The sequence below is a fragment of the Loxodonta africana genome, chromosome 23 (genome assembly GCF_030014295.1).
Source record: "Loxodonta africana isolate mLoxAfr1 chromosome 23, mLoxAfr1.hap2, whole genome shotgun sequence".
NCBI classification, from domain to species: Eukaryota; Metazoa; Chordata; class Mammalia; order Proboscidea; family Elephantidae; genus Loxodonta; species Loxodonta africana.
In genome coordinates, this window is record NC_087364.1 from 23,436,281 (window position 1) to 23,461,767 (window position 25,487).

General features: G+C 44.7%; 1 protein-coding gene across 1 annotated transcript; it reads left to right on the forward strand.

The window, feature by feature from the left end:
* The first annotated feature begins 8,787 nt into the window (after positions 1-8,787).
* Positions 8,788-10,689, forward strand: AMER2 (APC membrane recruitment protein 2). Its single transcript, XM_010594021.2, has one exon. The coding sequence runs from the start codon at positions 8,791-8,793 to the stop codon at positions 10,687-10,689; it is 1,899 nt and encodes a 632-aa protein (XP_010592323.2). The 5' UTR covers positions 8,788-8,790.
* Positions 10,690-25,487: the final 14,798 nt, after the last annotated feature.

The window sequence follows — 25,487 nt, forward strand, 5'->3', positions numbered from 1 at the left end:
TGAGGACAGAATGACCCACAGAAACAGGGACAGGTGGTCACTTTGTGACTTACCCTGAAGCCCCACATGGGGTATTTTAATAGTGCTCTCCATCTGTCCAACCTCAGGGGTTAATCCCTTTCTAATCTGAGCTGTAATAATTGGGTAACGAGACAAGACACTTGAAAAAGCCTCAGCCATAGTTTTGCTGTTCTTTTTGGCTAGACTTTTCTTTTATTAGAGCAAAGTATTGCTGACCTAGAAATTTCCTGTTTGAGCTCCAGTCTTCTGCCAAACAAAAGTAGACACCCCTAAGAAGAATGCATGCTTACAAAGCACAACTCTCCTTCTTGGGGGTCATTTCAGTCACGCTCACTGAACATACAGGGGTGGAAGCTGCTAGGAGAAGACCACCATACCCTGCTCTTTGCTGCAGAAAAAAAAAAAAAAAAAAAAGCCCCATAGTTATCCTGGGTTAATGAGCTCACTGGTGTGTGTCCAAGAAACACCCCAGAATGAATACATTTGCTGAAATTCCTGTCCTTTGAAAACAGTAACCTTGCTGTGGCAGATGGCAAAGGAAACATAAATGAAAGCTGCATGAAGCCAGATCAGGGACTTACCCTAAAAAAAAAGCACACGAAAAAAACCCAGTAGGTGGTTGCGATCTGGGACATAACTAAGCCTGGCTATTTGGGGATTAACCCATAATGGAGGAAAACATAAATTTTTTCCAAAGGAGAAAGAAATAACACCCAAGCAGATAAGTGGTGGGCATACTTGCCCGGCACATGCACTGGAACAAAGGTATTGTCAAAGACCAATGAGTTAGAGAGTTTCACATTGAACTCAGTCTCACATTGACTAAGTCTCCTGGTCACCATCAAGGGCAGGAATCACATTTTATTCATCACAGCACCCAGCACATAGTGTTGTTGTTAGTTGCCATTGAGTGAGCTCTGACTCGTGGTAACCTCGTGTAAAACAAAAGGAAATGTTTCCTGGTCCTGAGTAACCTTCGAGATCGTTGGTATGTTTAAGTCCATTGTTTTGGCCATTGTGTCCATCCATCGCATTGAGTGTTTCCCTTACTTTCATTGGCCCTCTGCTTTACCAACCATGATGTCTATGTCTAATGATTGGTCTTTCCTGATGACATGTCAGACTAAGTGAGCCGACGTCTTGCCATCCTAGCTTCTAAGGGGCATTCTGGTTGTATTTCTTCTAAGACAGCGCACAGTAGGTACTCAATAAATGCCTATTGAATTGAATGGACAAGGCTAAAGTAACATAGAGGCACTTCCTAAGATGCTCTGGAGGTCTGCAGTAACCACCTTTGCATGTGCAATTTAGTTTATTTCAAACATTTATTAAGCACATTTGCTTTATTAATCAAGAATATGCTCCCTAAAGGAGAAGGCTAAAGGGGATGAAGAGAGTTGGGAGCAGGGTGGTAAAGACTGATATAGGAAGGTCTTGAGATCTAAGACACCATTTTATTGGAGGAGGAGCGTGAAGGAAATTGACCCCTGGGAGGGATGGGATGATTTTCCCCCAGCACAGCGGCACTGCAGGTTCATTTGAGGCAGATTTTGCTTGCTGTCTACTAGAATCCGTTCTCTTATTCCATTGTCACAGGAATGTCGTCAGACATATGATCAGATCCTGTTTCCCACTCTTTCATAGTTAGATGTAGCCATGTGGTAGTTTTCACCAACAGAATATAAGTGGACATGGTATGCACCGTGTATGAACCAGCACTTTTAAGAAATGGGGATGCCTCTTCCAGGGTCTCTTCCCCCTTCTATTGGTTGATGCAGATGGCAACAAGGTCACAGAAGAACCAAAAGGAAGGGAGCCAAGAGCCTCCAGTGATCAAACGGAAGAACCCACTTCACTGACTGGAGAACCTGCCCAGGACTGGTATGGAAGCCAGGAATAGGCTCAGTTGGATTGCATCATTCTATTTGGAGATCTATTTGTTACAGAGATGAGCCCTGTAACCCTAGGACAGTGGTTAGGAGTTAGGCTGCTAACGAAAAGCTTGGCAGTTGGATTCGACTAGCCACTTCTTGGAAACCCTATGGGGCAGTTCTACTCTGTCCTATAGGGTCACTATGAGTTGCAATAGATTTGATGGCAATGGTTTTTTTTGTTACAGAAGCTAGCACAATCCTAAGTAATGCATTAAAATACCAAAGGAAGTGTTCCACCTTCCATATGACTCAAAAGGGGGCAACCAGGGCCCCAGAAAACGAATCATCAACTTCTTATTGAGATGATTTAGCTCTTCAGCTGCATGCAGCTCAGCTGGTTGGCAGCTATGCCCATCATCACAGAGGGGAAGAATAATACCCCTCTGATACAGATGTGTACTTCTTATCTATTCTCATCACAGCCCCTTTTCCCTAAAAATCAGCCAGTATATGAGAAGTGGGCCTGGGCCGATGTGATGATGGACAATACGGCGCAACCATATTGTGACTTAACATGGGGGATCTGCTGGGCCTCAGGGAGCTCAGGGAAGCTGGGCTTCCAGCCATTCCATGGACAGGGCAAAGACCTGAGGCCTGACTAGGAATTCATTAGCTGCTCAGGTAGGGCACTGGTATTTCAGGTGATGGATACAGTGTATACAAAAGCAGGAGAATAATGGCATATTCCCACCACTTGTCTGTCAGTGTGTCACACTGTGGTGGCTTGCCTGTTGCTATGATGCTGCCACCAGTATTTCCAATACCAGCAGAATCACCCATGGTGGACAGGTTTCAGTGGAGCTTCCAGACTAAGACAGACTAGGAAGAAAGGCCTGGTGATCTACTTCAGAAAATTAGCCAGTGAAAACCCCGGGGATCATGACAGAATATTGTCTGACACAGTGCTGGAAGATGAGCCCCCTAGGTTAGAAGGCTATCAAAATACACGGTGACCGCAATAATGCACTTGAGATGGGGAGATGGTGCAGGACTGTGCAAAGTTGTTCTGTTGTACATGGGTAGCCATGTGTTGGAGCCAGCTCCGTGGCAACTCACAACAACAGTGGCCTATTCAGGGAAGATGTTCGGAATTGTTGAAATATAGAGTCTGAGAGGAAGCATGTGTGTGTATTTTGTGCAGGGCTTAGGAATGGGACAGGATTTGGAAATTAGGCCAGAATAGGTAGATAAGACACAGCTTTTGAATTTTAAAATCTACTTTTGAAGCCCTTGGCAATATCTTTGAGGGAAAATATTTTGTGTTTGTTTGTTTGCAAGAGTCCTTTATAATTCAAGAGCCAAAATCCTAACCTAAGCGATAGATAGGTCTAGAACACTGTATAACTGTTCTGAATGTGTTTTTGTCTGGTGGTTCAGAGTAGTTAAGACCCCAAGATTTGGAGGATGGGAGAAAAGACATTGTACAGGAAGAAAGAGCATGAGAGCCTGCTGGGGGTCTTTAAGAAGGGGCTCTTCTCCCAGCACGCCACGCCCAGGTGAGCTCCAGAGGAGCAGCGATGGGAGACAGCTCCCCCAGTGCACGTAGGCATCTGAGAGTAGAGGGGACACAGCTGCTGTCTGGACCCTGTCATGCACCCCTGTGCCATCACGGCAGAGGAGGAGATATGACAACATGGGACAAGGGTCGTCCCAGAGAGGTATGGGAAAGCAAAAGAACATTCCTGTATCTCGGAGACTGAAGTAGCAGGAGCTAAGAAAGGGGTCCTATGATTCAGAGGGGTGTTAGGTTGCAATGAGGGGATGCTGAGGCAGAAAACTGCTTGCTTATGTGGATGGAGACCAGGTGGATGTGAGGAGCCTGGCAGACAGCCTACCTTAACTACACTACTCACAACTGCACCATCAACTCTTCCCTGAGTTTCGGGCCTGACACTTGCCCTACAGATTTCAGACTTGCCAGTGCCCACAGGCATGTGAACCAGCTCTTTAAAATCAATCAATATCTATCTCTCTGTCTGTCTGTCTGTCTTAGTCTAGATTCTCTGGAGGAGCAAGACCAGTGGGAAGCGTCTCTGTGTATATATAGAGACAGATTTACTTCAAGGTAAAGGCTCTTGCAATTGTGGGGGCTGGCAATTCCCAACTCTGTAGGTCAGGGGGCAGGCCAGAGACTTCTGCAGGCATATGTCCCAGGGACTGAGGTCAGGCAATGAGAAGAGTGCAGGGTTGAGAGAGTGAGCCTTGGCGGAACATCCATTTATATTCTGGAGGCAGGCCACACCCCCAAGGAAACTCCCCTTCCAACTGATTGGCTGCTCACATCAGATCACATCATGGAAGGTGATTACAAGATAGCACATTATGGAAGAGCAACCAGTCCAGTGCCTGCCAAACCACCGAGAATCACGGCCTAGCCAAGCCGACACATCACCATCAACCATCACACTGTCTGTCTATCTCCTACTGGTCCTGTCTCTCAGTGACCAATGCGTCACTCCCACAGCTTCCCTCTTACTCCAGAGCGAGCGCATGATTCTCTCTTCTCTTGAGATGAGCCCTTTTCCCTCAGCAGCCTCAACTGTACACTAGAGGTAATATGGAGAAATGAAGAGCTCTGCTGGGCTGTTACACTAGCATGTTACTAATCAGAAATGAATTTCTCCTCTGAATACACATGTACCCAGAACAGCTATTATGTCGCAGTGAAAGCTGATATTCAGGAGAAATCAGGAATCAAAATACACAGGAGAAAACCTTAGAACTTCACTCTCGCTTGAAACCTGTGCTTAGAACCCTGTAGTCCTCACCTTGTCTGCCCTGGCTGCCCTGGCCTGCTGTCCCCTAAGCTCCAAATTCACCATCACAGCTGTTAAATGGGGGGCTCAGTGGCACAGCAGCCTCCACACAGTGGCTTAGAAGGCGGCCCCTCACCCAGCCAGAAGGCCCTCCTCCCTTATGTTCCCGGTGGTTTGCTTAAGATAGAAAATTCCACTCAGTGAGCTTAGGGCACAGGCACGGACTAGGCAGGTTAGAAGATACCCTGAAAAAGGAAATTATGACCGGGATAGAGTTCAGGCTCTCAAATGATTCCTCCTTGTGTTTCTCTTGTCTTTTTCCTTGTTTTGATCCTTGTCCCCCAGCGCTCCCTCTGCACAGAGAAATGCCCTGGACTGGACGACAAATACTCCGTTGTGCCAAGAAAGAAAAGTGCACACATGCCTTCCAGCAAAACCCACTTGCTGTGTGCATTTGTGAAGTATCATGCAATTTGGGGACAGTTTGTTCTTGAAATCCTTCTCCTCAACCCCTTTCTCTATTCCTTCCTGCCCTAATGTTCTCTTTACTCTCTACATGGGGACAGTGTGGGGCTGTGGCAGGGCAGGGGAGAAAGAAGAAAGTATAGACAAAAACAGGGATGCTTCTGGTAAAATTATGTTCACTGTCTGGTTTGTCTTTCAAAAAGAAAAAAGTAAGCATTTTGTGCAAATACAATCTTTGCTTCTCCATGCTTAACTGTGAAGAAAAATCTAAGGCGCGGGCAAGCCATTGCAATGGTTAATAAAAATGGCCTTTGACTTCAAGCTACTGCAGCAGCTTCACTGGGACCCAAACCCTTCCTCTCCCTCCCACTCCCCTGCAGGCTCCTGGGCCCCCAGGGGAGGGCCTCCCCTCACCTGCCTGGTTTTCTCTGTAAAGTTCCTTATAAGCTGGCCTCTCTCTTTCTTTTTCCTGAAAGCCTCTGTAACTTGGGGCACATCCGAGTGTCCTCAGTCACCCCATGGGGCTTCTGAAGCTCACCTCCAACGACGCTTTCAGATGGATTCCAGGTCTCAGGACTTTCTTCTCCCTCAGTGCCATGCCCCGCCACCCAGGGCAGCTTCCTCAAGACTGAAGGCTGCTTTGTCCCCTTCTCATTGTTTTTGTGTCTGTGTCCCAAAAGAATGCTACCTGTCCCAGAGCCCTTTGTCTTTTCTCCCTGGAGGCCCAAGGATTCTCATGTAAACGAGCCTCATATTTGGCCTGGCCTTGAGGGTAGAACAGGGAGCCCCGGTGGCAGTAGCGATTAAGGGCTATGGCTGCTAACCATAAAGGTCAGCAGCTTGAATTCACCAAACGCTCCTTGGAAACCCTATGGGGCCGTTCTACTCCAACCTATAGGGTCGTAACAAAGCAGGGGGGAGGTTAGAGCTCCGCAGTGGATTGGCAGTTCCACCTTTTCCTGAGACTCCAACTCTCAGGCTCAGGGGGAGAGGTAGGGGGGAATTTATAGCAGATTACTTAATTTTTCCCCAATTCCAGTTATACACTCTTTCAGATTTAAAAAAGAGTTATACACTCTTTCAGATTTACACAGTTTTATAGTGATCCCAGGAGACCCTGGTGCCATAGTGGTTAGGAACTACGTCTGCTCACCAAAAGGTCAGTAGTTCGAATCCACCAGGTGCTCCTTAGAAACTCTATGGGTCAGTTCTACTCTGACCTATAGGGTCGCTATGAGTCAGAATCAACTTGATGGCAATGGGCATGGTTTGGTTTTTTGGTATTATGATCCCAAGGAGCCCTGGTGGTGCAACACTTAAGTGGTTGACTGCTAACTGAATGGTTGGCAGTTCAAACCCACCCAGCAGCTTGAAAGGAGAAAGACCAGGCAATTTGCTTCTGTAAAGACTACAGCCGAGAAAACCCTGTGGGGCAGTTCTACTCTGTCACATAAGGTCACTACAAGTTGAAAATCTACTCAACAGCACCTAACAACAGCATAGAAATTCCGTATCTAAGCAATTGTGGAGGGGGGTGTGTGTGTGTGTGACACAGAGAGAAACAGAGACAGGAGAGAGAAATTGATTCTCAATTATCTTCTAAAAGCTTGTGAAGAAATAACAAACGGACAAATGGGTTTCTCTTTATAGCTCCTCCCCGTTCTCACCCCATGGCAATGCGGATTCCAGTCATCACTTCAAGTGGTCAGTTGCAATTGTAAAAACCTCTCTGGGCTCTCAGCTTTATCCTGTTCTGGGACAGAGCTGACAGGATTAAAAATCTGCGAATGAAAACCTCTCCTGAGCCTAAACTCGGTGATTTCTTGGTTTTACGAAACAGTGTTCTTGATCCAATGACCAGACAAAAAACCAGAAAAGGACAGGAATGCCACTAATAACCTCAAAACAGAAATTGATGGTGTAGAGGTTAAGCGCTAGGCTGCTAACTGAAAGATTGGCGATTCGAACCCACCGGCTGATCTATGGGAGAAAGATGTGGCAGCCTGCTCCCGTAAAGATTAGAGCCTCAGAAACCCTATGGGGCAGTTCTTCTCTGTCCTGTAGTGTCGCTATGAGTCGGAATCAACTTGATGTCAGTGGGTTTTTTGTTTGGCTTATTTATGTTTGCCATGAGTCGGAATTGACTTGACGTCAGTGGGTTTTTTGTTTGGTTTATGTTTCATGACTACAGAAGCTGCAATGGTTGGCACATGTTAGGGTCAGTAAAATTCCAACTTAAAGCGATGGGGATTTCTGAGCATAATGTAAGTAGCACATAAAAAACAAAGCTCACGATGAATAGGGAAAAGACTATTTGTGCATAGATACATATGTATCTTTTGCTTCTCCCAATCTCCCCCTGTTGTTAATAAACCTAGAGCCGAGTGATTAGATCAGGTGTCACGATTATAATACTGGCAGCCACTTTAGATGTCAGAGCACAGAGCAGACCCCTGTGCTGGGTGGATCCCTGGGACAGGGTTTTCCTTTCTTCCCAGGCCCAGCGGATCAGAGCTGCTGCAGAGACAAGGGAATTATTCTGACACTGGGCACTCTGGCACCATCCTAGCCTCTCTCCTGCCCGACCAGAAAAGGGGGCAGTATAGCCCTGGGAGGAGAGAAGGGGGGTGTAGCAGGGGTAGGAATAATGTCAGTGTCCTGTGGAAAAGCAGACTCCAGCCTTCAAGGAACCATCTGTGAGTGGGCCCTGAGAGTCCCTAGCTGTGTCCTTTAGTCCTCTCGGCCCATGCATTGTGACCCAGTGCTGGCCTGATGGTTAGAGTCTGGGGTAAAGCCCCAGACTCACGCCTCCCAAAGGGCCAGGCACCCTCCAGCCACAGCACTGCTGGACTTGCACTGCTGAGAGTGGCTAACTGATATCTGGCTCATGGTGGTGACTGTGTAGGGAGAATCACAGCTGTAATGACAAGGATTGAGCATCCACAGAGGGCTGGTGCTCAGCACGGAACAAGACCCAGATGTAAACAGACGCTGTGCCCCTTGTCTGGTGGCTTAGTATCCCAGGATGACAGCTGGGGAAAGGAACGCAGATCACCCAGTCCAGGAGAGCCTATCGAGGAATAAAGCGTTTTGTGTTGGGTTGAATCGGCAGGTCCATTTGGGGGGTATTTTGTGATCCACGATGGGCTCCTGAAGAGAGCAAGTCTAGAGGAGGAGCAGGAAGGTGGGTGAGATTTGAGGGAATTTGAGTTCCACCATCACGACTCTAATTTCTGGAATCAGCTTGAGGCTCTCTTGCCTGCTCTTCCCCGACCCCCGGCCCCCACCCTCCCCCCACCCCGGACACCCCCCCCCTCCACGTCGGATCCGAAGTCGGTTAGGGCGGTATGTGAGCTGTTTTGAAAGTGAAAGGGAGCAGCTCTGTTATGTGTGTTGCTTTTGCAACGGCGGCAGCGAGACGGGCTCAGGTGGATTTGGAATCCGGGTGACAGCGGCCTGGCGCGAGCCGGGGCTGACGACAGCGCTCAGCCCGGTTTCCATGGAGACGCGCGCAGCGGCGGCGGCGGCGAGGCTGGCCCTGCGCGGGGCCGCGCTCGCGCACCCGCGGGGGCTGCAGGAGCAGGAGCGGCGCGGCCGGGACGCGCTCGGCAGACATGGACTTGCATTGTGATTGTGCTGCCGAAACGCCGGCCGCCGAGCCGCCGGCGGGCAAGATCAATAAGACCGCCTTCAAATTGTTTAAGAAGAGGAAATCGGGGGGCACCATGCCCAGCATCTTTGGGGTCAGGAGCAAAGGGGACGGGAAAGGCTCGGGCAAACCGGGCATGGTGAGGAGCCGGACTCACGACGGCCTGGCCGAGGTGGCGGTGCTGGAGGGCGGCAGGAAGGAGGACCCGCGCGGGGGCGGCGGCGCGGGCGGCGGGGGCGGCCGCGGGGACCCGCCCCAGCCCGAGCCCCCCAGGGCGGCCGTGACCGCCGTGGGCTCGCTGGCCAGCAGCTCGGTGGCCAAGTCCCACAGTTTCTTCTCCCTCCTGAAGAAGAACGGGCGGTCGGAGAACGGCAAAGGCGAGCCGGCGGAGCCGCACAAGGCTGGCAGCAAACAAAAGCGAGGGCTGAAAGGCATCTTTAGCAGCATGCGCTGGCACAGGAAGGACAAGCGGCCCAAGGAGGAGGACAAGGAGGAGCCCCCCGGGGGCCAGGGCAGCCTGATTCTGCCGGGCTCCCTTACGGCCAGCCTGGAGTGCGTCAAAGAAGGTGCCCCCAGACCTGCAGGCGAGCCCGCACCCGCCAGCAAGGACCCTCAGAAGGCGCCACCAGGTGAGCCGCGCGGGGGAGAGCAGGTGCCCGCGGCCGCGGACCAGGCTGCAGTGAGGAGCGCCGGCGAGGCTGGGAGTCCCGGGTTACATAACGACGCGAGCGCGCGGCCGGAGCAGGCTGCTGGGCACCGGCGCGAGGAGAAGCCCCGGGGCGCCCCTGAGGTCCAGGCGGCCGAGGATGCCTCCAGAACAGGTGACGTTCTGATACAGACCGTGCCCCTTGTTGAATTTGAATGTGGCAGTGGCCCAGAGTCTGCAGTCCCTGACCCTGCCTCTATTGATCCACCCTCAGAGCCATCGATTGATCGTATTTGTTTGATGTTCTCTGACGTGACTTCACTGAAAAGCTTTGACTCTCTTACAGGCTGTGGAGATATTATTGCAGACCAAGAGGAGGAGGCAGGTCCCAGCTGTGACAAGAATGCCCCTGGGCCAGGCAAGCCAGTTCTCTCTAAAAAGAACACCAGCATGCTGGCCTACCAAGGAGGCGGGGAAGAGATGGCCAGCCCAGACGAGGTGGACAACACCTATCTCCAGGAATTCTGGGACATGCTCTCCCAGACGGAGGATCAAGTGCAAGGCTCCCAAGAGGTGGCAGTTAAGGCGACGGCGGCCGTGGAGACCAAGGTACTACCTGAGACTGCCAAAGACGCCAGGCGGGTCGAGGCGGCTAAGGATGTGTCTCTGGTCAAGCGCAGGAGGCTCAACCGGATTCCCATTGAGCCGCAGCCGAAGGAGGACACTAAGCACCCGGAGAAGGAGCAGCAGGAAGGTGTCCCCAACAGTGATGAAGGCTACTGGGACTCTACCACGCCTGGCCCGGAAGAAGACAGCACTAGCAGCGGTAAAAAGGCGGGCCTGCCCCGGGATAGCTACAGTGGGGATGCGCTCTACGATCTCTACGCGGACCCCGATGAAAGCCCCACGGTCCCTCCTGCCAACGAAGACACGTCCTGCTTGTCCCGGTTAAAGCCGGTATCACCGGTCACCATAACCTGTCCCTTGCGAACACCAGGCAGTTTGCTGAAGGACTCCAAAATCCCCATTAGCATCAAGCACCTCGCGCACCTTCCCTCCAGCCATCCTATTGTGCACCAGCAACCCACCCGGAGTGAGATGCCCAGAACGAAAATCCCCGTTTCCAAAGTGCTGGTCCGCAGGGTCAGCAGCCGGGCCTTGGCCGGGACCACCATGCGAGCAGCAGCAGCATGCCACGACGGTGCCAAAAAGTTGTGAGCTCCCAGAGACCAAGGTGGACCACATGTCAAGGAATACAACTTTCCACTGGAAACCACTCAAATCAGTTTTGCTTCTCCCGAAAGAACGAAAGAACGGCGTTAGGACTGCCCCTGCTACAGTGCCTGGACTGAGGAGGTCTGTGGGCCCCGGGCAGGGGCAGGATGCTCCAGAGAGGGCTGCTATCATGGGGTCCTGCTCTGAGACGAGTCCCTGAGAACGATTTTCAAGCACTTTTTTCTTTTTTTACCTTTTAATCTTTTTTGGTTGTTTTTATTTTTAATGCACTGAACACTCAGAAGTCACCTTTACTTGCCTTTGCAGAAAACAGGACTTAACCAAACTTAAATGAGGGTTAAACCAGGAGATTGGGCTGTGCTGAGGGTCCAGAAGGCTGGAGGAATCAGACTGTGTGAGCAGAGGAGCCCCCTTCCAGGACACGTCCTTCCTTTCTTTCCCATTTAGGAAGAAACAAAAACAAAGACCCTTTTCTGTATCACTGTGGAAAACACCTACCAAGCTGAAAGCGCCAGGTATCTACCTGATGAGCAGAGGCCATCACTGACTGGCAGCAAACTTCTATACTTGCAGTTGCTAGGTATGAAAATAGGGAAATACTTACCATTAGCAAAATGAAGGAGAGTTTTGGTTTGGTTGGTTTTGATCATTTGTTTGGGGAGAAATAAAAAGCTCAGCAGAGCAGCCTTTTGTTTTTTTGTGTTCACCCAGTGCAGAAATCAGGATCAGGGAAATATTTCACTGAATACTAATAGACACAATATTTTAGCATTTATAAGTTATGACCTTTTCATGTGTAGATAATGCATATTTTACAGTTTATTCAGCTGTTACCATTTTCTAGTCTGCCAGTAACCTACGGTTTAAAATTCTGGTTTTATAGCTAGATATGATGACTGTCCCCAGACCACTGATGTTCTTTTCTGTACTGTAACCCGAAGCAAATCTGGTTTTGTTCTTTTTATGGGTTCTCTGGCTCTCAAAGCAAAAAAAGAAAAAAAGAAACCTATTGTGTTGGTGTTACAGAGGAATGGTTTTACCTTGTCTTGGGTAAGAATCTATTTGTTTCTTAGCCCAAACTCTGATTTTCAGAAATTTTACCTGGGCTATAAAATTACGGATTCAACCATTTTTCAGTACGAGGAGTCCAAAATGAGGAACATATAACGAAAAGCAAGGGAGGAAGTATAGCTTTTCATGATACTTGGCTTTTGCTTCATAGACTTCTGACCAAGACAGGTATGTTCAGAATATGACCTTGGCAAGCTTATGTATTATAAACACTTTATGCCAAGATGTTTTGGAAAAGTGGTTTTCTCCTATGTATGTTTTCTAATATTTCAGAGGAAACATTTATATCAGAAAGGTTTACTATATGCCAAGATAGTCTGAGTGGTAAACTGAAGCAGTTCCTAGAATGCTTTTAAGAGTCTACTAATCAAATGAATACCCTCTTTGCAATGCATTTTGGTGTATTTAATCATGAGACCAGAGCTCCTGGTAGGAGGTAATCCTTCATATCAGGATGATTGGACATATTCGAGTAAAGCTACACAGCTCTAATTGGTGTAAGCACTTCTGTACAACTTCCATTTTCCAGGGAGACCGCTGAAGTGATGAACTGATACCACTCGCTTTTCTTGGTTGTTTTCTGTCCCCTAAAGGAAAGGAGAAGGCCAGTTAGATATATGAAAACCTATTGTGATAATATTAAGGAAGTAACAAGATAAAGGGACATCAGGGAAGACAAATTTGAGCCAGCAGTGCAAGGCCGGTTGTTCCTCTTTTTGCTTTTGCAACCAACTAGAAGAGGTGGGAGAGGTTTGCTGAATCTCTTGGCTGCTGCTTTATTAGTCAGGCTACTGGCTTTTATTGCATTGGGTCAGATCCTCAATGTTATTTCAAAGTATTGTTTTAATATTTAATTTCCTCCATGTCCATAGATGAGGCTGTGCGCTCAGACACAGCCTTAAGCGCTCTGAACACTCCACCCTAGCAGCAACGCATACACACATGCTCACGCACTCACTGAACCGTGCACAAACTAACAGACAAAAGAGGTCCGCTGTAGACCTGGAAATATTGTAGAAATTATTTCTGTCTCGATAAAGGGAGTTAGATTTGATTTGATGCTGATAGTGTTGTTTAGACTCCAAATATGTTCATTTCCCCCTAGTGAATGGTCTCCAGAACACTGGTTTTATTACTAGCTGTAAAACAAAGGATCTTTTTTCCCTTCTTGTGCATTTTCTCGCAAGGGTTATAGTCTCCTTTGCATGAGTCCGTGGCAAAGCTATGCTTGTGTAATTGTCCAGGAAAGCTGAGGGTACCTGAAGAACTGATGAGAGTATCGTAATGGTAAAGGCAGTCTATTTCATAAGCACTGGAAGAAGGGACTGTTTTGGCTTTCACAATATCAGGACTAATTTCTACATTCACACTACTGCACTATGTCCTCTTGAGTATAAGTGAAGGAAAACGCTGGCAAAGTTTTACCTTAATTTCCCCTGGCCTGTAAAGGAACTAGTTATACAAGATTTAAGATATTTTCTTTTTTTATTCTTTTTTCTCGTTTATTTTCTGTGTGTTTTTTTTAAACATGTATTTAAAGAATTCTATCCATACCAGTCACATGAAGGATTCAGTCAACGAATTAAACAGCCTCAATAAATTGTTATGGGGAAAGCATGGGGGTAGCAAGAAGAGGGGCTCGTCAACCATTTGCAACCATAGAAAAGAGATCGCTGAACAAGGTTAGTGTTGCTTTCTTGCACCAAGGGCTACTTTCTCTCATTCACGCTGGTGGAGATGGTTTTAATGGATTTACTTTCCAAATTATTATTAATGCATTATCTAATTACCTCGTGAGGGTTAGACAGACCCCCCGTTTGCCGATGTTTTAAATTCCAGATTGGATATGGACTGATGACACCTTTTGTCCTGTATGTATGTTCTGATACTTGGTAGATTAAGTCATTTTGGCTGAAGAACTGGCCAAATTAGAAGGAAAAAATCAAGTCAATTATTGGACCTGAATTTTTCAGCCAGCTGAGCAGCTCTACATAAAGACAGCCTGCCTTTAATATCTACATTATACGTACAATGATACATGAAACATTCTGGCTGGTGCTTTTTATTCTTCCATTAGCACCAACTGGGAGAAATTGTACTAACAGCATTTTAAATAATCACAATAGGAAATGGATTTTTTATTATTCCACCTAATAACAGTGAAACACAGAGCATTAAGGGCTTCCTTTCCATACTCACATTTTCCAGAAGTTTTCTGCCCATTGAAGAACAACATGTTTAACACCTAGGAAAGCGATGACTTACTGAGTTTAAAGGATTTATTCATTACTCAGAAGTAGTTTTCAAGTATTTACATTTAAATGAGTATGCAAATAACCCTTTGCTTGCACAGTTCCCAAGGTAAAAAGACTGTATTAGGTATCAAGATTCCTTTGACCGCACTCTCTAAGAGTTTTCATTATTTACATCTTTGTTGAGATTCGTTTTCAGAGGCGATTCTGCGCTAACTTTGAAGAGATTGTTTTCGTCATATTTGCTTGGCATCCTCAGACATCAGTAATGGCACACTTTATGTGATGTTAGCATGATTTGACCATTTGCATACCGGAACCTGCTATCACGTACTCTCTAAATTTCTCACTTGAATCACAAACATAAATCTGCCTCCCCTGTGCTTGGCGTCTACTGAGACATGTGCTGGTATACTCACATATACTTTGCTGCCATTATCACTGTTAAGAAATCAGTTCAGAGAATTTTGTACTCTTAAACATAAGGAAAAAGCATCATGATTGCCCCTTACCACCACAGAGGAGAGCCACTCAAAAATACCCGGATCAAATATGAGGAGAAACTCAAATACCTAGGCCCAACCCAGTTTTCATTTCCTCTACTCCAGGTAGAGCAAGGAATGAACCACATACTTCTTATTTGTGTAAACTCAGCCTTAGCCATTTGCGATTCATTACCTAAAAATATTTGTACAAGAGTTGGAGACCAAAGCGTTAGTATGGCAGACTGGTCTCCTTTAGAACCTGGATGGCCAGCATTTACTGTGTAAAACTGAGGGAGCTGTAACCTTGTCAGTGTAAAACGCAAGTGTGGGTCTCCCTCAAGGTGGCCATTGATTTTGTGACCCCATCCTGCTCTGAAGAGTTTCTGATGGCTGTCATGGGCTGCCTCTCAAAACCTTTTCACTGTGATGATGGCTTAAAGGTGACAGTGTGTTGCAACAATAGCCACTTATAAGGAGTGTCATTATCTCACGGCAGATAATGTTTTTGCAGAATGATTCAGAATGATAGCTTCAGGATTATAGAAAGGAGTTCCTTCTCAAACTGAAAAAGGAAAGATTAAAATAGTCACAAAGCCTCCGCTACTGAAATTGAGCACATTTTGTTATTGATATGTACATTAATTCAATGCGGCACGTATTTATTGGGTCTATATTGTATCTGATACTTAATAAAACCCATTAAGATTGGAGCTCACACATAGCTGTACTGTAATTGGATTTTCTTAATATTCATTAAAAATAACTTTATTTTATTTTACCTACTTTTTTGTATTTGTATTTGTTGCTTATAGTTTGTGGGGTGGAGCAGAGAGGGATGAAACTGGGGAAGGGTGGTGTGGATTAAGTCTCACAAATTCCTCTAAAGTAATAATAGTAATTATAACAATAATTAACATTGCTTGAGCACTATGTGCCACGTACTGCTAAGAGCTTCACAAATACTCAGCCCTTTTAACAGCCATATGTTGTTGTTGTTGTGTGCCCTTGAGTTCATTCCAACTCATTGCAACCCCATATGATAGAGGCCTCGTGGTGCAGTGGTTAAGCGCTCTTCTGCTAACCAAAATGTCGGCAGTTCAAACCCACTGGGCGCTCTGAGGGAGAAAAATGTGGCAGTCTGTTTCCGTAAAGATTACAGCCTTGGAAACCCCATGGGGGCAGTTCTACCCCATCCTATAAGGTCGATATGAATTGGAATTGACTCGATGGCAATGGGGTTTTTTTTTTTTTTTTTAATCTTGAGGGAAGCAAATCGCCAGGTCTTTTCTCCTGTGGAGCCGTTGGTGGGTTCAAACTGCTGACTTTTTGGTTAATATTCTCTCCCTGGTATGATATCATGAATTCAAGTTTTATTTGCTTCCGTCCCCTTCCATCTCTCGCTCTCTCTTTAGTCTCTGGGACAGGAAGATAAACTTGTTAGTAATGTAAGGTAATGAGGAACTAAGAACTGTGTAATGTCAGCACCAGTTCCCTTTCAGTGGAAAGAATTTCGCCCATGTCCATGGAGCTGAAAACTGGTTTTACGTCAGAGATTACGGGGCTCACAGTCCCTCACAGGCAAGTCTGCCACTGTAGGACAGTTAGGAGGCAAACAGTCTGTCTTGCTTGGGAGGTGTCCTCTTCTTAGAGGGATTAACATCAAAAGTGTGGACAGAAATCTATTCCGTTGTCACGGTAATACTTCTTTCCAGAGAGAATTTCAGTCATTCCAAGCACGTTTCACTTTTTGTTTTTCTGCATTACACCCCTACTAGGCTTTTCTAGGTGTCCTGTGTTGTTTCTTTAAATGACAGCTAGCAGAATTATCCCTGGACTTGATACATCCTTAACCCAGTACCCAGTGCCATCGAGTCGATTCCGACTCATATGCCCCATTGAGTTTCCAAGGAGCGCCTGGTGGATTTGAACTGCTGACCCTGTAATTAGCAGCCATAGCCCTTAACCACTAAGCCACCAGGGTTTCCAAACTTCCAGAAATTAGCACCTGCTACTTTCCACAGCAGTCCTTCTGTGTTCTATGACCATGGAATTCTGGCCTGTATTTTCTGGCTCATTAACTCATTCAGCTAATACTTATTGATCGTTTTCCGTGTGTCAGCCATTGTGTATTTGAAATTTTTATTATTAAAAAAAACAAACTAGCATACACCGTGTTTATTATGTACCAGGTATTACATCCTGTGCTTTGTTTGACATTATTTATTGTTCACAAGAACCATTGGCTCCGTTCTGCAGAGGAAGAAAATGATGCTCAGAAATCTTGCCCAAATTCACTCATTTAATAAGCAACAGAGACAGAATTTGAACCAGAAATCTAACTCTAAAGTTTATGCTTTAATTATACATCTTTTTAAGCCATGAGATTCAATTTTTGTATAACTTGAAACAAGTAAGTAACTAATGTCTCAATTTCAAGAGCTGAACTAGATTTTGATGATTGTGGATAGCATTAAAATGATAACGATTTTAGTTGAAAGTAAACTTTTTTTTTTTTTAATTACTTGATGTTTTTATATAATCCAAATAACATGCAAGTCCGAAGGGTAGATCTCAGAGTGTCATGGTTTTTTTTTTTTTTTTTCTCCTGGGCCATATACACCAACCATTTTAGAATGATGTACTAGCATGTCTACATCCAGATTTTAAAGTCTGATGACTGTTTTGTAAAAAATAAAACCAGCACAAGCAATATCAGTAGTGAATCCGGCAGATTGCAACCTGAGTTTTCCTCCCTTCTGATTCTGGAAAAATGCCACGCTCAGTGTTCAGGGAAAATCAGTCTGAGACTGCATTATGTTCCAATTGGCAAACTGATTTTACTAAAATATGGGGTGCTTCCACTTGGGCAACCTCTTTTGTCTGAATTTTAAATCTCATTTTAATGAGATGTAGTGGAAGAATTCAATAACAGACAGAAGGTCTTTCTATGGAATTGAAAATGAGTAATTTTGGGGAATTACTCAAAAATTGAGTAGAGTAACTTCCTGGTCTGTATGAGAAGATATATTTTTAATAAAAGATAGCATAAGTTATTGTTTATTGGAGATATATTAAATTTTCTCAGATACCTACCTGAATCATTTAATAAACTAAGGCAGAAATACTAAACATACATGGTCAAAAGCACAGGGGCACAGAGGAGACACACAGGAAACACTTGTTAAAACATTAGAAAATGGTCCCTTCTAGCCTGAAGGAATTAATGAAACTCCTTAAATATCTACATTACAACCATTAATCCCCTTACTACGTGTTTGTTTCTAAATAAAGGAGAAGGAGCGCTACCAAAATAATCTTTAGCACTTCTATTGCTTCCAGGATAAATTTAACTGAACTTGATGGGTCTGATATGGTAGATTCATCAAGAATATCAGGGAAAATGGGTTTGATATTATAGACAAGTAAATTCCTGTATTTTACCTGACACCAGCTACTGAACAGGCTCATGGCTAACTTCAGGTTTTGCCCAAATTATTTATGTAAAGTATCTCAATGTAATACAAGGAATTGCAGGTTATTTCAAAATAATGACAAAGAAAATCCAAATGAGAAACTTCATTTCTATAATTAGTTTTCCTGCAAGTCAGGCATATCTTTGAGGATAAGCTTTTGACTGTATTATTTTTGTGCACAGGAGGAAAACTGTTAGTAGATTTATAGATATTATTTTTATAATAGAATCTTAGACCCCTCAAAACATTAAAAATGTCTCTTAGAATTACTCTATGTTTCAAAAACTTGTTTTAAAAAAGTATTCTAAATAGCAATAGGTTCTCTTTTCTTTCTCCACACCAATGGTTTCACGGGATAGATGAATCAATGTTTATATTTTTAAACCTGTGAACATTTTATTTTGGGTATTTTGTATATTTGTTGATATAATTCCATTTTGTGCACATGTACCATTGCGCATGTTGCTGTTTTTGGTAGTCACTCTTTTAATGAATGTAAGAAGCTTGAACTAATAGCACTTTTCTTGTTTCATTCAGACATCCTGAAAGGAAAGGACGACACTGCCATTTTAACTGTTGTGTTTAATTCAGTCAATAAATTTTGTCCCTTTGCATTTAAAGTGATTTCCACTGGTGGTTATTTTTCCAGGGTAAGTTTTGTTTCCAGCCTTTTCAATTTCTAGAATTTATGTCCGGGATGGTGATAATGCTGATGTGATGTGGGATGTGTGTGTGTGTGTGTATTGTGTGTAGTGTGTAGTGAAAAGACCCACGCAAGACTCAGTTTTCTTTCCACACTTTGTAAACATGTAAAAAATTATTGTTGCCTTTTGAAAAGCTGGTTCGTGCCTGTGACTTGGTTCTGGTTTTGAGCCCTTTACTCAGAAAATCTCTAATCCTTGTAATCCTTTGTGAGCCTGACTAATCTGTTATGACTGTAGCCAACATTAAGGCTATTGGAGTCTTTTTAAAGAGTTGGCTTTGTTTTTGTTTGTTTGTTGTTTTGGAAGTATGTTTTGTTTCATGTATCTAATAGGTTGAAATCCACAGTATTTTGAAATAATGTGAAGAATAATGAGGTTGTGCCATTTTATGTTTAGAAATTAAGAATTGAAGACTGCATAAATTGTTTTGAAAAAATACCTCCCTTAAAATAGCCTTATTCACAGCACTCTAATTACTTACATTTCCTTTCTGTACCAAGAAAAATTCACATTAACTTTATCTGTAGAAAGTGATGAAATTGAACTTCCCAAGAGGGGTCTCATTAGTCACGGTAAATAGGTTAGAGTGAATAGACATCTGTAGAACCACCAATAGTGGGAGAGGAAGTTCATAAAACCTCTACTCCCTCTCCCGCAACCCCTTCATCTTCTCTCGTCTTCTGCTCAAGCTGGAAGGCACCTTGAGGCAACTTATTCCAGCCTTCCCATAATGAGGCGGTGAGGAACTGAAGCTCGGATGCTAGGAGACTTAACCAAAGGCCTTTCAAGTATTAAGGTGTGGTAAAAAGAACCCAAGTTTGTGAATCAAACAGAATCTGGGTTTGAATCCTGGTTTGGACACTTTACCAGCTCTGTGAACCAAGAAAAATTCCCTAACTTCTGTGAGCTACAGTTTTCTATTCTTTATATGAGAATAGTAAGACATCTTATAGGGTGGCTGTACCACTTTTAACTTTCAGAAGCTGTCTTAGTAATCTGGTTCTGCTATAACAGAAATATCACCAAGAAAGTAGTGCCAGGAGCAAAGCGCGTCCTTTGGACAAGGGATTCCTGTGTGAAGAAGCTCCTAGTCCAGGGGAAGATTGATGACAAGGACCTTTCTCCAGAGCTGACAGAGAGATAAAGCCTTCCCCTGGAGCTGATGCCCTGAATTTGGACTTCTAGCCTACTAGACTGTGAGAAAATAAATTTTCCTTTATTAAAGCCATCCTCTTGTGATATTTCTGTTATAGCAGCACTAGATGACCGAGACTGAATTTGGCACCGGAGAGTGGCGTACTGCTCTAACAGATACCTAAAATGAGGAAGTGGTTTTGAAACTGTGAATGCATAGAGAACTCAGAAAGAAGTGAAGAGAATTGTTAACACTGGAGAAGGTGAAGATGGTGAGAAATGGCAGCAGATGACCAGCCACGGAAGAGGACTGGCAGCAGCAGAACCAGGAGACCAACGCCAGACAGAATGAGAGCTGAGTGCCTTTGAGCAGGAGGCTTCTGGCAGAGTGGGTTGCCTCCGGGCACTTATCGGTGGAGCTACTGAGCTTTGGAAGACTTGCCCCAGCAGGCCAAATGCGGGTGTGAGACCCGAGGGCCAAGAGGCCAAGGAACACAGGAAGCCAAGCTGCCTCAGTCTCAAAAGATATGGTCACAACTTCTGGGGTTTCATAGGGTGAAGCCATGGCCTCTGGTGTTTCTAAGGGTGAAGTCACCACTCAGATAGACTAGGAGAACGGTGCACCTAAAGCTGAGGGACTAGAGTTGCCGTCCCAGTGGGCCTGGATGGTGGAGCTGAAGCCCAGGGCCAGGGGTCCTCCTCTCAGAATCCGGAGGGTGTAGTCAATACCTAGAGTCTGGGGGAAGGGGTATTGTGTAAATTGTCTCAGAGAAGGTTGTTTTCAAAGCTTTGAGGGCTGATGTAATGTGTTCTGCTGACTTGCTTTTGGTTCCTGTTATGCCTTCTTTCCCTCGAATTTCTCCCATTTGTGTGAAAATGTCCAGCTTGTGCCTGTTCTGCCATTGTATTTTGGAAGCAGATAACTTGTATTCTAGATTTCACAGATGAAGAGGAATTTTTTGGATTTTGAGCTTGGAGTTGATTTAATACTTTTGCTATGATACGAAGGAGTGAATGTGCCTTACATGTAGCAAGGACATGAATTTTTGGGGGTCAAAGGGTGGAATGTCATGGATTGAATTATTTCCCCCCAAATACATGTCAACTTAGTTAGGCCATGATTCCCAGTATTGTGTGGTTGTCCTCCATTCTGTGATAGTAATTTTATTTTAAAGAGGATTAGGGTGGGATTGTAACACCCTTACTAAGGTCACATCCCTGATCCAATGTAAAGGGTGTTTCCCTGGAGTGTGGCCTGCACCACCTTTTATTTTACAAGAGATAAAAGGAAACGGAAGCAAGCAGACGGGGGGACCTCATACCACCAAGAAAGAAGCACCAGGAGCAGAGAATGTCCTTTGGACCTAACAAGGACTTTCCTCGAGAGCCCACAGAGAAAGAAAACCTTGCCCTGGAGCTGACACCCTGAATTTGGACTTCTAGCTTACTAGACTGTGAGAAAATAAATTTCCTTTGTTAAAGCCATCCACTTGTATTTCTTTTATAGCAGCACTAGATGACTAAGACAGAAGCGTAGGTGCTCAACACAGAGTATGTTTTCCATATAGGTTAACTTAGCTTCTTTTATTAAAAAAAAAAAAAAAAGACATTTATAAAAATTAAAGCTTCATGTGTTGGTGTTGAAGTAATCTTGAATGGAGAACTTGCTTTGATATAGAGACCTCTCTGACTTGGGCAAAGTTGTAGAGTACTGAAATGTGATTTATAAAACCAGGGAAACAAATGAGAGTAGAGCTGTTCTGAAATGTATGAACCTGAGGCATCTCTTCTGAAATGAAAATGCCTGCATAGGATTAGGGTAAGGAGAAACTAGAGGGAAAACTGGATTCTTTGTTGAAGAAGTGACAAAGAATAGTACGGATAGTAGCTGAGTTGCTTGGAGAGTTGGCAACTAAAAGATCTGATGACCAGAAGCAACGGTGGTCCAGGTGGAATGAACATCAAACACCAAAAGATGAGCTATAAGAGAAAGCTCAACCCATAATTGAAGGCAGATAGCCAGGTGGTTTAGTACAATGGAGATAAACCATTGGTTCATTTAATAAATGTAATGATATTTAAACCAGAAGGCAATTCCTCCTGCCATTTCCAGCAACAGGTGAGCAAGGTCTAGGCTCTGTGAATCTCCTGTTCCCTTGGCTGGCCTGAGTTCCTGAATACCTCTCACAGCATGAGCTCCTCACCCTGAGTGTGATGTGTGATTCTGGAGTTTAGAGATGACACAGTTTTCTTTACTACATGCACCGAAATTAAAGGCAACTTTTTCATCTGGTGCTCAAAGAGACACAATTTGACCTGGAAGGCATTGCTGGCTGCACTGGACATACCAAAAAGTGAATTTCAATCAAATGACCAATGCCAGTCTCCAGTGGGGGGACTTCACAGGAAAATTTGAATGGTATGCACAATTTTTACCTTTTATGCTGTTTTCTCTGTATAAAGAAATTTTATCCTAATGTTCAGAGTCCTGAGGAAGTGACTGTGAACCAAAGGGGAGTGAATACATGTGTTGTCATAAACCTAACCCAAGAGAACAAAGCAATGAAACACTGTCCTTGAAGTTTTCCCCCAAAGACTCATACTTTGTACTCAAAGATTCTTGCTCACGGACCAGGTGGGTGTGTTGGATGAATTGATGGGATTGGGGAAAGGCATAAACCAAGGAAAGAGAAGAAGCCACAGCAAAGGTAAGGAGCCAGGGGCTGCAAATAGATCACTTTCTCCTTGTTATTCCTGGGGGGTGGCAACAAAGTGTATAATTTGTGTTCTGTATCAGGAAGTAGTTTGAGCATCTCCAACTAAGATCAGCCCTTTTATGTTTTTTCCGGCTTCCATGTCTGTGACTGTGAGAGATGTGTTTCCTCCTCACCTCCCTAAGCTTTTTACTCTCCCCACGCCCTGGCTAGCTGGGAATCCTTTATAGCTGTGTGACAAAAGCTTCTTTGGTTTCAGCTTTATCGTTCAATGGACTCTGTACTTGTCTTAGTGTCCTAGTGCTGCCGTAACAAAAACAGTACCACAAAGTGAGTGGCTTTAAAGAACAGAAATTTATTTTCTCAAGTTCAAGGGGCTAGAAGTTGGAACTCAGGGTGACTCTAAGGGAAAGTCCTTCTTGTTTCAGCTTCTAGTAGCTTCCTGCATTTCTTGGTGCTCCCAGGTTTGTAGATACAACTGTTCTCCCCCTGTGTGTCTGTCTCTGTGTCTATTCTGCTCTTTTTAAAGACACCACTCAGAAGGTATTAGGGTTTACTACCCACCCTACTCTGGTATGACCTTAGTAGCATAACAAAAGAAACTCCTATTTCCAAAGCCAAAAAAAACCAAGCCCATTGCCATAGAGTCAATTCCAACTCATAGTGACCCTATAGAACAGAGTAGAACTGCCCCATGGGGTTTCCAAGGAGTAGCTAGTGGATTTGAACTGTGACCTTTGGGTTAGCAGCCACAGCTCTTAACCACTGTACCACCTGGGCTCTATACAGGGTCATATTTACAGGTACGGAAGTTAGTACTTCCATGTAACTTTTGGAGGACACGATTCAATCCACAGCATTGCTTCTTAGAGGGTTCTGATTCTTCTCGGCAGCTCAGAGACAGCTCTTGCCAGTTGCTCAAGTGGCCCCAGGCCCAATGTCGCATTCTCGTTATAGCGTTATATCAGACCCAAAATCATATCCGTTACATGTGACATAGTAAATAGACTCATGCTGTTTGGTCTGCTCAACAAATATTGGGTGCTTCTATGCATTAGTCTCTGTGCTAGGTGTGGTGGGAGTAGTAGTGCCTGTACTAGTTGCCATCAAGGTCATTCTGACTCATGGTGACTCCCATGTGTGTCAGAGTAGAGCTCTGCTCCATAAGGTTTTCAATGGCTGATTTTTTGGAAGCAGATCACCAGGTCTTTCTTCCAAGCCATCTCCAGGTAGACTTCAATCTCCAAACTTTCGGGTAGCAGCTGAGTACGTCAACTATTTGTACCACCCAGGGACTCCCATGGTGGGAGTGGCAGAAGGTATAACACTGGCCCCTCTGCATAAAGAAAACAAAAATCCTCACAGCTGGACCAATGAGCAGCATCATGATAAATGGAGAAAATACTGAAATTGTCAAGGATTTCATTTTATTGCGTCTGCAATCAATGCCCATGGAAATAGCAGTAAAGAAATCAAATGACATATTGCATAGGGCAAATCTACTGCAAAAGACATCTTCAAAGTATTGAAAAGCAAAGATGTCGCTTTGAGGACTAAGGTGCACCTGACCCAAGCCACAGTGTTTTCAATCATCTCATATGCATGCAGAAGCTGGACAAGAAATGAGGAAGACTAAGAAGAATTGATACCTTTGAATTGTGTTGGCGAAAAATATTGAATATACCATGGGCTGCCAGAAGAACGAACAAGTCTGTCTTGGAAGAATACAGCCAGAGTGCTCCCTGGAAGCAAAGATGGCGAGACTTCGTCTCATGTTATCAGGAGGGATCAGTCCCTGGAGAAGGACATCATGCTTGGCAAGGCAGAGGGTCAATGAAAAAAAGAAAGACCCTCAATGAGATGGACTGAAACAGTAGCTGCAACAGTGGGCTCAAACACTTGAGGATGGTGCAGGACCAGGCAGTGTTTCTTTCTGTTGTACACAGGGTCGCTATGAGCTGGAATCAACTGGATGGCACCTAAAACACACAGATACCAAATGTCCATATATTTGAACGCAATTACAGTTTAGTGAGGAACACATCAAGAAGGCACAATACAGGTCTCAGACTTTAGGAAAATTGTATATCTCTTTGGTACAGGATTATACACATGAAAGAAACATGAATTAAAATTTTTATGTATACAGGCTTATGTTACGAGCTTCTCACTTTGAATAAAATGGAGGCCTGCACACGGGAGATCCTTGCCTCTTTTCTCTCTTCACCTACCAGGCCTCCTAGGTTGGCAGGCCAGACCGTAGTGATGATGTTTTCTTCTTTCTTTGTCAGCTGCTCACACCTTAGTTTTTCCCAGAAAATGCCAGTTTCTCAGAGATCTGTGCCTCACAGTGCTTTCCAGATGGTAATGTGCTTCTTCACCAAGCTTCTCAACCTTTCTTTTGCCGTGGGAACTACATTTCAGAAGACTCCTGTCATGTCTTGTTAGCTTTGACTCCATGTGCCAGGCTTGATGCTAGATGATGCCCGCCAAGATGTGCCTGCCTGGTGGCTATCAGTCTGGTTTCTTCTCTTTTAACTGGGAGGTCCCGTTTGTCTAAGTTCAAAACTTTCTTTGAGAGAGTATTGGTTCTCCATTATTTTTCAACTTGTAGGTCTTTAAGTAGCAAGCAATACCACCACCTGTCAGTTTGTCATACTGTGATGACTTGCATGTTGCTATGATGCTGGAAGTTATGCTGCTGGTATTTCAAACACCAGCAGGGTCACCCATGGAGAACAGTTTTCATCAGAGCTTTCAGATTAAGACAGACTGGGAAGAAAGGCCCGGCCATCTACTTCTGAAAATTAGCCAGTGAAAACCTTATGGGTCACAATAAAACATTGTCCAATATAGTGCTGGAAGATGAGCCCCCTAGGCTAGAAAAAGAAGGCACTCAAAATACACAGTGGCTGCAACAATGGACTGGAGCATACCAACGATCATG